Here is a 13,457-nt window from a genome sequence, read left to right as displayed (position 1 = left end):
TTTTTTCTGTATCTAATTACATTCGTGAGATAAAAGTTGTGCTCCTAACTTTTTTGAGAAGTTTCACAACAAGTGTAATCTCTCCCTTTTTTGTGGGGGGGTGGGCAAGAAAGTTCTGATGAAACTGGCACCCAGGCTGCTGTTTTCTCCCTGTGGAACTCAAGACACAGTAGCCTGGTTGTATGTGTGGAGGGGAGCCAGGGGATTTTGAAGATTGGCAGGATATAACTCAAACTACTATACTATAGGCTATTGCAACAGTGAAGAATCTGAACATCTACTGTTATGGTAAGTGCAACTTACAAAACTGTATTTTCTTTTGCATGCTCCTAGGTTTTGTTTGTGAGTGTGTGCATTTAGCTGTAGACTCTCTTGTTCATTTTTTGTAGTTGACGTTTTCACTGCTTAGATTAAATTTAGTAATACACATACATACACATATACGTATACATATACATACTATAAGCATGCAGGAAAAGAGTTCCAGTGAGCCCACTTTCTTAGTAGTGTGATTTTGCTGCTGTATTTTGACGTAACAACTCAATACTAAGCACTTTCATCCTACTAAGAAGGATTTTATCAGACATAGTTTTACCCATTTAAAGCATGGGCATGTCTCATATATATAAAAATCATGCCCATACTTACTTGTAACTAGCATTAACAATTCAGAGAATGGTAACCACTGACCCTTACTTTGGGATTGAACCCAGGACTCCAGGCATTCTGTGTGGATGTCAGTTCCACTGGACCATCAAGGAGTCGGAACATTTAGGTCCCAGTTTCCCCAAGAGCCGTTTTTTCTCTTTAACTTGGAAACAACATTGACTTTTTTGAACACACAACCATACAATGCAGAACAACCAAGTAAACCTAGTTTTCTGTTAATAACTCCGTGAGAAAGGAAAACACTGACATTTGTCTAAGGACTGAACCCAGGACCCCCACATTCCATGTGGATGTCATTGACACTAGACCAACAAGGAGTCTCTGGACAGTTGAGTAACTGATTTCCTCCAAGATATTTACAGCAATAGCTACTCTCAAGATCCATCATTGTGTTATATTAAAGCTATAATCCATGACTGTGTGTGGGTATACCAGGATTTGCCCATGATTGGTGTGGTTGATTAAAAGGGTGAAGCCCAGGTGATTAAACAAAGCCAGCCATGGGTAAATCCTGATATACCTACAAACAAGAATGGATTATTGCTTTTATACAGTCACATTATTTAAGAAATTACTTACCTTTCTTAAATAATGTGATTGTGGGGACTTCTGTTTTCTTCTGCATTGTCTTCACTTATTTGAATTACATTCTCACAGTTGCACAGTATCAGTGCAGCAAAAACGAATGGAGAAAACAGAATCTCCGTTGCTGCCTTTTTTTTTTTTTTTTTTAACTGTTAAAACAGACATTTACAGGGACAGTGAAAAATATGAGAACAATTGTGTACGTTTCTGTTTTAGTTTTGCAGAACATACCTGATTTTTCTCATATTTTGGTGAGTCCTCCAGTATATACCAATAGAAAAGTCGGTCCGTTCAGTGGTTCTAAAGCAGCCGGACTTTTTTCTGTTGGTATATGCTCAATTTACAACAGTTATCTTAGTTTGGCTGTCCAATCAGCTTGCTCATTTTAAAATAGTAACAAGCCGTTATTGTATAAATAATTATTGACCATGGGATGTGCAAGGCCATTCTAACTCCATGCAGGATAGGTTAACGCAGGAACAAAAAGGAAGTTAGCTAGGCCTACAAGGGCAACTAGCCTAGTACTTGACCAGTGAAGCATATTGCAAGAAATTTTTCCATAACTGTACATGTAATTTACTTATGGTTCTGCCTTGTTAAAAAAGGGAGATAAACATATTGTCTTTTAATACCGGAAATGCACTACCATTTTGGGTTTGAACATACATTGGTCAAGATTTTAAAACTTGACAACTGTCACAGTAATTTTGATACAGTAAAAGAGAGACAGTTATAATTTTAAATTAACATTGTTTTAAGTCTCCTTCAAAAATATTCTCAGTATGTTCCTAAAATACTACCACCTAAATAAGTAGGGAAAAGATGGAGAACTTCAGACTTCAAAAATAATTTCATGCAGCCACTGTGGAATCATGTTTTGAAATAGTGTTTGCCAAATGTACATTAGATTAGTTTCAAGAAATGTCATGCTGAAGCTTAGTGGTCATTTAAACTTCCGTCAAGTTATGAACTGAATCCAAAACTCTAAAGTAAACTGTTTGTTTTGTCAGCCTGGGGTCTGGATTTAAGAGAATGAGTATCTGGAACTTAAAACAGATAATGCTTTCAAGCCTTTGCAGGAAAGCTTGAGAGAATTCTTGCAAACCAGCATGCACTCTGTGTTTATACTTCATTATTGCCATTTATTTGGATTTTTCTCACCTTAGTTTAAAATATGAAACTAGATAATCATTTTGATATGTGGGAATCAACTGTACCTAGTCAAAGTGGGGGTAGTAGGCTTTCCACAGTAGATTGTAAGCTATACATTTTGTTTGACTGAGCTTGGTGTTAACTGAAAGCATTACTTGAGCCTCCTTCCCATTGAAGACTGTATTATTGTTACATTAGCATTACATCTGTACCAATGTGACATTATCTGTGATGAAAATTAGTACCTTGAGTTGTGTAACGTGCATTCATCTTTCCATGTTCTAGGTGACTTTGCTGTGCTTCTTAAGGCTGGGATGACAGTAAGGCAAGCTATTGTATATAACTTGCTGTCTGCTATGATGGCATATGTAGGTATGTTGATAGGAACAGCTGTAGGACAGTATACAAGCAACATCACCCTCTGGATCTTCGCCATTACTGCTGGGATGTTTCTGTATGTTGCACTGGTAGATATGGTAAGAGTTTATTGATTTCATTTATTTAAAGAAGATATTGCTAGAACACATTTTATTTATTATCCAGTATTTTTTTTGTCATTTTACTGCAACTTTGACTTTGGCTGACCTCAGTATATTAAACTGAAGTGGTGTCATATCCTCTTCTTATTGTGTTTTACTGCTGTAAATTGAAGTTAGTCATTTTTGTGAGAATTGGTGATGAGACGAGTGGTACTGTTACAGAAGAAACACTGGGTGGAAAGTATGTATGTAATATGTACAGTGCTGTGTATTTATGATTTATTATCCATGGTCAATTTCATAAGGTATTGATTAAGCCTTTACATCAGATTATTATCTGCTTTTGAAACACGGTTTATGAACAGCTGTCTTTCCTTGACATTTTATGAAACTGAAATGTATCACTGTATACCTGCTCACTTTCTTCTTACTGCATTTCCATGTTTATTATTTGTTATATTCTATGTATTTTAGCTGTAGATGAGCCTTTTTTTTAACAAACAGCTGTAGTTTTGCTAAATAGTTTTCTGTATCATTTGCATCCCTCAGACCATCAGGCTTCAGTTTCCTATCAGCCCATTCCATCTTTCAAGCCACAGTGTCTTTGGAAAGTGGAAGGGGCAGATTGTTTTGAGGATTCCTAATACCCCATAGAACAGAAAGCACTGTGAACTGCCTGCTGTGCTGACCTTTTTGACTATGTTCCTTCACACACATCCACTTCTAGCTTGTGTAAGTGTAGACCATGTCAGTGTCCTGTCCCCCTCCCGCCAATATCACTAGTGCAAGAGTTACAGACACAGGCTTTCTCCTAAGTACAGCCCTTGTTGTGGGACTCCACCAGCACCCCAATACAGAAGTAGTAACCTATCATTGGGCACTCACTCCCGTCATTCCCCGACTGGCCCCTCCAGCACTTATTAGTTGAGCACAGATCAGCTGGGACATAGTCATAACTAGTCTGTGCACACCAGAGAGCACTAGGTACAAACTTTCTTTTTTTAACAGTTACTGCATTATAAGTGAAGTGATTGTAGCATCAGTAAAAAGACTCGGTAGTGCGAAAAAAGACCATAAGATAAAGAGGGGAAAAGCTTACGGAATCTAAAGAACTGTGTCAGTTATCATAGCATGGACTATTAATTAGATCTAAAGTTAAACACAGGTGGAAGAAACTGTACTGTTTAGAATTTAGCCAGGAAAGGAGTAACATGTAGTTGCAGCTCGACCCCACAATCTGAGGACAGGTGATCATGTTAGGTACACTTACCCATCACCTCCTGGCCTTTTTCCTGCTTACATGTCTCTCCTAGCACTTACAGGTCACAAGTAAAATTTTCATTCCAGGCAGTTAAACAGGGAAACTAGTTGTTAACTCACAGATCAGCATCAGTTAACTTCTTTGTATTAAGTTCTTTCGTAAATCTGTAGTCAGTTTTAAGTTAAAGATGGGTGTCTTTCTAGTTTTTGTTATGGTCTTTTTGTGTCCTCCAGCTTGAATAGCACACACACACACTACCCTGTACACCAGTTTGTTCCCTCTTTCTACCTGGCTTAATATCTTACAACTCCTCTTTTTTTGTTGGGGGAGCATCTGCGTTGATGGATGGCACAGAAGAGGGCGAGGATAGGTAATTGGCACTTGTCCACACCTGATGAAAATTATTTTATTTATATTTCTATTCCCCAGCCAGTTCCAGCTTACTAAACATGTGGTATGTGTAAATTCCATCCCTTCAGTGCCAGTTAATTCTTGACGTCGTTGTACATCCTGTTCTCTTAACCAGCCTTTTGGTTTCCATCAGAATTTGTATCTGCTCTAGAAGACGCAGTTCTAGTCATCTTTAAAATATTTTGATTTTTTGACATCTTTTGTGACATGTCATGTCTTCCATTCAAACCACAGTAACATAACACTATAGTTATGGTCTTCTTGACACCAGCACCAAGAAATTGTTCCTCAACCTTTCACCCTCCTTCTCCCTGCCCATGGCTTTGAAAGACGTGACAGTTACACTTTTAGGAACCATAGTACATGTTTCAGCTCCTGTACCTTGTTCCATCTCCTTTGAAGTTACCTAATTATAATAAATATACTTATGCAATATGTTAGCAGCAAACTCTATCTGAGGTAATCAAGGGAAATGAGGCATTATGAGTAGGGGAGGAGCTCGAGCTTTGGAGCCTAAGCTTTGGTAAGCAGCCAAGTCAGATCCAAGACCCACAGGTTCAGAAAGAATGAAAATGAACAACACATATGCAACGTTATGGTGAGTACTTAACTTCTTTTTAATAATCTCCATTCTGGAGAAACCATAGCACTCTGTGAGCCCTCCAGGTTTAATTGTTCTTTTCTTACATTTCTAGGTGCGGTCTTATGATCATCACATCTCTACCAAGCATATGTGCTTTTCTTAGGCTGTGGAAGGCCTTTGTATTGTTATAATGTTATCTTTTGTAAATTGAGAATTAGCACTTCTGGTTTCTGTAAACCAGTGATCAGGTGAACAATATGACTTAAGCATTAGAATTTCCCCTCACTGCTCTAATAATAGCTTCATTGACCATTGAAGGCACCTAAAGTTAATAATTGGGAAGCTCCTTTATAGCTGCTTAAAGGGATAGTCTTGCTGTTAAGAGTCAGTTTCTCCTTGTTTTTAATCCCCTTTCTCACCCTTTCCATAAAGCTACCTCTGATTACAAGAGGAGTGGCAAGCAGATCTACCAGGCAATTCATGTATTGGAGACTGCCTAGTGTAGTCTATAAAGATAGAAAAAAAAATGCTGTAAAGGATTCTTCTAGAGAATTCTATATATCTATCCAAGTGGACCTGAGAGTATCAATGGACAAATGATCTCCTCAAATTTCATGCAGCTGAATATTTCCCTGTCCTGACATAGGATCACAATTCTCAGGTGCAGAAATCTCATTTAGCCTTGTTAAACTTAACATGCTCAAACCCATATATATTGGTGCAGCATATGTACCACCTACTAATCACAACAGTCCTCCTGCAATTGAAGATATTTTGTTATGGGGCTAATCCTAATATAACCATGGAACTATCATCTTAAGTGATGTTAGCATACACTAGTTGTCCACAGAACAGAGATTCCCAAAAAAACTCCTCTAAAGCATTAACACTTGGTTTTGTACTAACATCACACCCTTCAAAAATTGTTGTAAAATTCATAAATCTTCACCCTGTAGTCTAATGAGAAACTTTACCAGGTTTAGCAAGAGCATTTTTGTATCCACACTAAATTTGTATAATGAACATTTCTAAAGCCTCTTCCCACCAAATAAGCCATTAGTGCATTTAGTGAGCACTTACTTAGCATATTCAGTCAGCAAGCTCCTCGTAGGAAGAAGTGCAAAAGTTAACCCTGCTCTCTGTCTAGCAAACAGCTTACAAGAAGTACAGCTACAATATGCAATACACTGTGTATCAATAAAATACAGACCAACTGCAAATCTTTTTTCCAGCTAAGCAGTATGACAAAATCCTGCATCAGTGTTGCCAAGAAAAGGTGCTATCTAAAACGAAAGGATTCCCACTGTAGAAAGACAAAAATGTGGTTATCCATTAACAATCTCCTTAAGCCAGAGAAACCTTCTTAACCTAATGCAGTCACTCCCAACTGAAACTAACCTAAATATTTCATTACGTCAGATCTAATGTTGAGCTTTGGATTTGAGACTCTAAATCTTCCCTTACCTACAGTTCCCTTCTTCTGCCCAAAATACTTCAGATTTCATTTGCCACCTGTTCCATACAGACGTGTTATCCGAGAACTCTGATAATCCTGTCAAGATAATGGAAAGATTTTATTTTCCTGCTCAGTTTCTCCATTTAGATACACTGTAATGTTATTATAGTATAGGATAGTGGTTGGTTAGATCTAGGTTAGATAATTGGTAGTTTTTAGCTTTTTTTGTCTTCTATAGTGTGAACTTTCTAGATAGTTCTATTACATTATAACTTAAGCTAATGTAGTGTGTGTGTGTGTATATATATTTATATATATATATATATATATATATATATATATATATATACACACTCACACACACACACACACGTGTTTTTTTCTAGTAGCAAAACAATAACAGTTTCTTCTCTTAGAAATGGTTTAGATTGTAGTAGCATACGTTTATATAGATAGTTATATATATATTTTTTCTAATAATGTTTCCGTATTTTTCTGATGTCAGACAAGTCTTCACGATTCAAAAAAAGTGTTCAGCCTGTGGACAAAAGATCCCCATTCCTTGTGTGTATATACTTTAAGTACTGCTCATCTTCAGGCAAATTACATTTGTGCTACGTTAGGCTCTAGAACTGTACAAGGTAGGAGGGAAAAACTAATTATTAAAGAATTGGTTCCCCCCACAGACAAGGGTCTTCAACTTCATAATGTCTTCTGAATCATGACCTCCATCAGCTTCACCCAATGCTGAGACGATAAAAGTGAAAGAAAACAAATCTAAAGAAAACGCAGAGTAGCCATTTCTTCCCCTCAGTGCCTTGGTGCTTGATGGCTCAGGTCCAAGGTCCTCCTTAGAGCCAATCGTCATTGGATTGGTGAGGCTTCCTGAGTCAGTGGGCAGAGAAAATGCTTCCTGGGCTCCATTTGCAGCATTGACTTTTGAGACTGTGGAAAAAGGGCCTTGGCTGGTCCAAAAAGGCAAGTGCATGCACCGAGTTTGGCTTCATCCTGACATCCACTAGAATCTGTTCCTTATGCCTCTAATTCGGGTTGACAGGGACAGTCGGAACCCATAGGCTTTGAGATAACTTGACACTTGAGTTCCCAGTCTGATTCCGATCTGTCTTCACTAGAACCCGGAAACATGTCCCAAGGAAACAGACATGTAAACGAAGTACATAGACTCCTCTCCTGAGTCAGTCACTGAGGACACGGATTTGAATACGTGAGAAGGCTCCCCCAGATCCCCCCTGGAAGATGTCATATTTGGGGACATCCTGAAATTGATGAAACAGGAGGGAGGATGGTCCACTGAAACTCCTCCAAATGAGTCTGTGTTTCTCAAAGCTTTTGGGTCTGGCGCAACTGTGTCCTGGGTGGTTCTCCTCCAGGTGCACTTTTAGATTTTATGGCACAAAGGGCATGGAAGGAGCTTGATAATACACAATCAGTTCCTAGAAAAAACTGACAGAATTTTAGCAGCCCCAAAAGTTAGGAAGATCATACCATGGTGGTTGCAGGAGCCACAAAGAAAGAACTTTCTGATGAGAGTTCTTCTGTACATCCCTCTAACAGAGAGTCAAGAGCTTTGGACAGATTAGGGAAACAGACGTGCAATTCAGTGACCATTGCTCTCAGGGTGCTGAATTACCTTGCATACTTGATAAGTTTCCAGTGGGACTTGATCTAGGAGATATCCAAATGTCTTTTGGGTAACTTGCCCTCAGAAGTCCAAAAAACAGTGGACACCCAAATATCTACCCTACAACGTACATCTAATGTAGGTGTGCAGCTACTATCCAATGCAGAAGAAAGCACACCAAGAGCAGCTGGTACAGGTATTACCATGCTTCACCATGGCTGGATGTGGCTATGCGATGTCACAGAAAGCTTTAAGGTGGCTTTTTTAATTCCCCTTTTGATAGTTCCACACTTTTTGGACCCAAGATTAAAGAGACATTTACCAGGAGTAAACAAGATGATAAAACCCTGTCTGTTGTAGGAATCTGTTTCTCCACACAGATCCTATAAACAAGATGATAAAACCCTGTCTGCTGTAGGAATCTGTTTCTCCACACAGATCCTATTCCAGGAATCAATGGGGAGGTAAGAAAATGTGGTTCAGGAAGTTGCAGGGTTTTCACCATGACAGTCCTGGATATAGAACCCCCCCACACACACACATACACACACACACAAGGCAGAGGGGGAGGCAACTCAAATGGACATTGCCACAGAGGCGTACTACAGAATATGGGATTCCATGGTCCCTTCACTGAGAAATCCTGCTAGCACCCCTGATGGGTTACCCAGCTGTTGTATTCTGGCACACTCTGTGAGGGCTTAATCTTAACTCACAAGCCTGTCAAATTACTTCAGATTGGGTGTTGAGGATAATCACCAGAGGCTATACCATACCCTTTTTTGTATCCTCCAAAGAAAAGATTAAAGATTCACAATACTCCACCTGATGAGTTGGAATTTGCAGCAGTAGTTTCAAATTTGCTAGAAAAAAGAGTCCTACAGCAGATCCCCCCCCCCTCCCAGACCATTTAGAATCTGGAGTGTATTCCAGGTTCTTTTTAGTTCCAAAGAAGACAGGGAACCTAGGCCCAATGTGGGACCTCAGCCACCTCAATCAATTTGTCAAGCAGATGAAATTCCAGATAGTCACATTACAGTCCATATTACCTTTCTTGAGGAAGGATAATTAGAGGTGCTGTGCAGATCTCCAAGATGTCTACTACCATATAAAAATTCAAAGGCAATCCAGAAGAATTCTCCATTTCCAGCTGGGAGCATATCATTATCAATTCAGCTCACTCCCATTTGGTCTCACTACAGCTCCCTGGGTGTTAACAAAGATATGGCAGTGGCAGCAACATGCCTATACTGCAAGGGATGCATATCTTCCATATCTTGATGATTGGTTCCTAACTGATACCTTCAGGGATCTACTGCTATAGCTCCAGGTATTCTTACTCTGTCCTGCAGATCAGTTAGGAATAACTGTCGAGCATGCGAAGAGCAAACTTCCCCCTACTCAACACATACAATTTCACAGAATGTCAAATCAGTACAATTCATCAAATTGCCAAACTTTCAACAGCAAGAGTACTTTCATTAAGGCTGGTGGCTTCTTAAGTGGTTCAACATCCCCATCCACAAGCAAGACGGAGTCTTTATTTGTTAGGTGTGATAGACTCTACCATCACTTTAGTACCACTAGCAAGATACTACATGAGTGTTACAGTGGACTCGTTCAGTCCAGTGGTCATAGAGTTTTCATCCTGTACATGCCAAAGTCCATCTCACTCAAGTATGCAGAAATCGTATAACGTGGTGGATAACCTCTCAGTCAGTTGCAGAGGGGAGACCCTTCTTTTCACCAACAACCTAGGCCACAGTCACCACTAATGCTTCCCTTCTAAGGTGGGGGACATTTTGAGGGGAAGATGGCTCAAAGAATGTGGTCCCCTAAGGAGGCCAAACTTCACATCATTATCTTGGAGATGAGTGATCCTTCCAGCATTGCAGGCTTTCCTGGACTACTTTCTCTGATTTCCATCCAGACAATATGTCAGTGGTGTAGTACATCAACAAACAGGGGAACACAATCATAACCACTTCCTGGGAGGCCATGCAAGTCTGGCAATGGGTGATGTCTTCCCATCGCTACATTCTGGGGATGTTGAGTGTACTAATGGACAAGTCAAGCAGGTCTAACCTATTACCTCACAAGTGGTTTCTCAAACAGTGGCAACAGCGATTTTCAACCACTGGGACCAACTTTGCTGCGACCTCTTTGCCTCCTACCTGAACAACAAGGGTAGCAGTTACTTTGCTCTCATCCCTTCACAGGTAGAGTCACCAAGAGAAGCTCTAGTTCACACTTGATCCCGTGGGGATCTCCTCTGTGCACTTCCACCAATACCTTTTTTGCAGAATTCATACAGAAAGCCATGAGGTGCAAGACCAAGGTGATTCTCATTGCCCCAGAAGGTAGTTTACCCTTACGTTGGTCTCATTTACTACACCCACCCTGGATGTTGGATCCCATTCCTCATTTTCTGAGTCACTCATCTGAGATGTCTCTACTGGATCTACAAGCCCTAAAGTTGACCACATGGTTTCTCCAATTTTAATGATAGCCAGAGATGCCAGGCTGTCTTCTCCAGTAGTTCACATAATTTCTTCACAAAAGCAATCGACCAAAAAAACTTACACAAATAAATAGAGAAGGTTTTCTATTTGGATATTATCAAAAGGACTGGACCTTTTTTTCTGCCTCTGCCTCCCATCGACATTGGAGTTTCTTTCAGAATTTTTTTCCCCAAGGTTCCAGTTTTTCAACCATCAAAGTTCAAATGGCTGCCATTTTAAATTTTCACAAGAGGCCATAGTGACTCTTCCATTGCTCCTCTTAGAATATCTAAAGACTTCCTTAAAGGAACCTTTTTACTGAGGCCTCCATATTGGGACCCAGTTCCTCCGTGGGATGTCACAATTTTACTTTAGTCATCGACTCAGAAACCCCTTGAACCAGTAGCATCAGCTGACCTAAAGTATCTTTCTTGGAAAACTTGTTTTCTTGATTGCCATTATATCCACTAAATAAATTTCTGAATTACAAGTGCTTTCATGCAAGCCACCTTTTCTCATTTTCCACAAAGATAGCATATCATTGAGCACAAATCCTTCCTTTCTCTCAAAAGTCCCATTTGAAGCAAATATGAATCAATCCATTGATTTGCTAGTCTTTTTTCCCAATTGCTGTAACAAAGGAAAAGATATGCTTCATACATTAGATGTTCACAGACAAATCAGATTCTACTTTACACCATACCGAAAATATTAGAAAATCAGATCAACCGTTTGTCTCCTTTTCCAAAGGAAAACTGGAAAATAGTTTGTCAAAAGTTACACTTTCTAAATGGTAGTTAGACTGAATTTTTTTTTGTATATAAAACATGAGGTTTGTCTTAACACTCAAAACCAAAAGAACATTCCACTAAAGCAATTACTACCTCTACAGCATTCATGAAAATAGTTCCTATTGATGACATTTGTGCAGCTGCAACTTGGTCAAAGTTTCATACAGATTTGATGTGCACTCTAGAGGTCACACATCCTTTGGCTCTACTATTCTCAGGAGTGTCCTTTCTTGATCCCACCCAGATCAGTTTAGGCAGCTTGGGAATCTATCCCAAACATTGAATTGGACGAAAATAGACAATAGTGAATACAAAAGTTGTGTACTTACCATAACGACAGATCAGTATTTTGTCATTTCCATACAGTTCAGCATCCCTCCCTTCCTACCCCTTCCCCCCTTCCAAATTGCCATCTGAAAACTTCTGGTGCCTAAACAGGCCTCAGACAAGATCTGGTCTCCTTTAGGTCATGTTACCAAGCTTGGCATACTTAAGAAATTATTTTATTCCATAGGAGTTATTATTCTTTGCCACATATTTTTTTGTATGGTAGAAACAGTCAGCAAACTCAATCTGAGGTATTTTAAGCAGAAGGGAATTGTGGGTAAGGGAGGAGTCAGAGTTTTGGATCCAAAGCTCTGGAAGAAGGCGCCAAGGTCAGATCCAGTCAGATCCAACAACTCAAATATTAAACCTGACAAAAATGAGACAAAACATATCTGTCATTTTGGGAAGTACATAATATTTATTTACATCCCTTTTAGAACCTGACAACACGGTGCCCATTCCACCTGTACACTAAAATGTCAACAATCTTACTTATTTCTCCCTCAAACTTGGCTCAGCAGGCATTATTACCTAAATAAATTTCATCTGCCTTACCACTGACAGACTACCTGCAGAATAACTCCAGCTAGCAGTCAAAACTATCATATGTCCTGTATCTCTCCTTTATCTATGCTTAGCAATAGAGCCGTAAAGTAATCTTATGTCCCACATGTATGGAAGCAGTCGCACATTCTACCTTGTCTTAAAAGTGGCAAAGCTATAGGCCCATTGCAGTGTAAGCACCCTTACCCAAAATCCTTGAGAAATGCATCTATTCTCAACTTGTCAGAACAGGTTACAGTCACAGTCTCAACATGGATTCAGGCCCAACTATAGTACCCTTGAAGCACTGCTCATGCTCTTAAACCCTAGACGTCAAAATAGACATGATAGAAAACTAGTCCGGTCTGTTAAAACATTTGAAGCCATCTCACACACTATTCTGTTATTCAAGGCTGTCAAAATTAGGCTTGTGTAGTAACTCCTTGTCTTGATTCCATAACTATCCTGCTAATAGAGCTCAATGTGTCAAATGGCAAATAGCTAATTCTACCTGTAACTGTGCCTCCTCCCAAGTATCAAATACTATTCAGCATATTGACATACACCTAGCCACTCCTCTTTCATCACATTGATTCAATTTGCTGATGATACTTTTCTGCTTTGGCATGATGGCAGTCAGTTCTGTAGAGTCCAGTACATATTTTTAAATTTCATATTAACTGTTCAGAAGCGGAAGTACATTTTTGGATGTTACTACAAAGAGAAGGTTAGAGAATAAGCTGTCAACAGGCATGTACAGAAAAACTTGAAAGAAGAATTCATATTTATATTGTAAAAGTATGCATCAATCATTTAACAATACATATTAAGGGGACAAATGCTAAGAGCCTCCAGGCCAACTGCTGATCATGCTCAAGTGAAGCAATTGATGTTTTTAGTGATTTTGACAGTAGAGACTATTATGCAACTCAAATAGATAATGTTACGAGACATGCTAAAGAGGAAAGAACAGAAACTACAACCTCATATTTACGGGACTGATTACCTACAAGAATCAAGCACTCATTCTTGTTTTAGAATTTCCTCTCACATATTA

General features: G+C 39.2%; 1 protein-coding gene across 1 annotated transcript in view; it reads left to right on the top strand.

The window, feature by feature from the left end:
* Nucleotides 1–13,457, top strand: part of SLC39A10 (solute carrier family 39 member 10) — a 1,022,483-nt gene that overhangs the window by 917,560 nt on the left and 91,466 nt on the right. Inside the window, exon 9 of the mRNA XM_044075065.1 lies at nucleotides 2,692–2,882. Within this exon, the coding sequence (XP_043931000.1) occupies nucleotides 2,692–2,882 (191 nt within the window). The remainder of the gene's footprint in view (nucleotides 1–2,691; nucleotides 2,883–13,457) is intronic.

This window comes from Protopterus annectens, chromosome 6.part0 (genome assembly GCF_019279795.1).
Source record: "Protopterus annectens isolate FY-2018-M chromosome 6.part0, PAN1.0, whole genome shotgun sequence".
Classification (NCBI taxonomy): domain Eukaryota; kingdom Metazoa; phylum Chordata; order Ceratodontiformes; family Protopteridae; genus Protopterus; species Protopterus annectens.
Note: the sequence above shows the minus strand (reverse complement) of the source record. Positions and strands in the feature narration are given on the sequence as shown.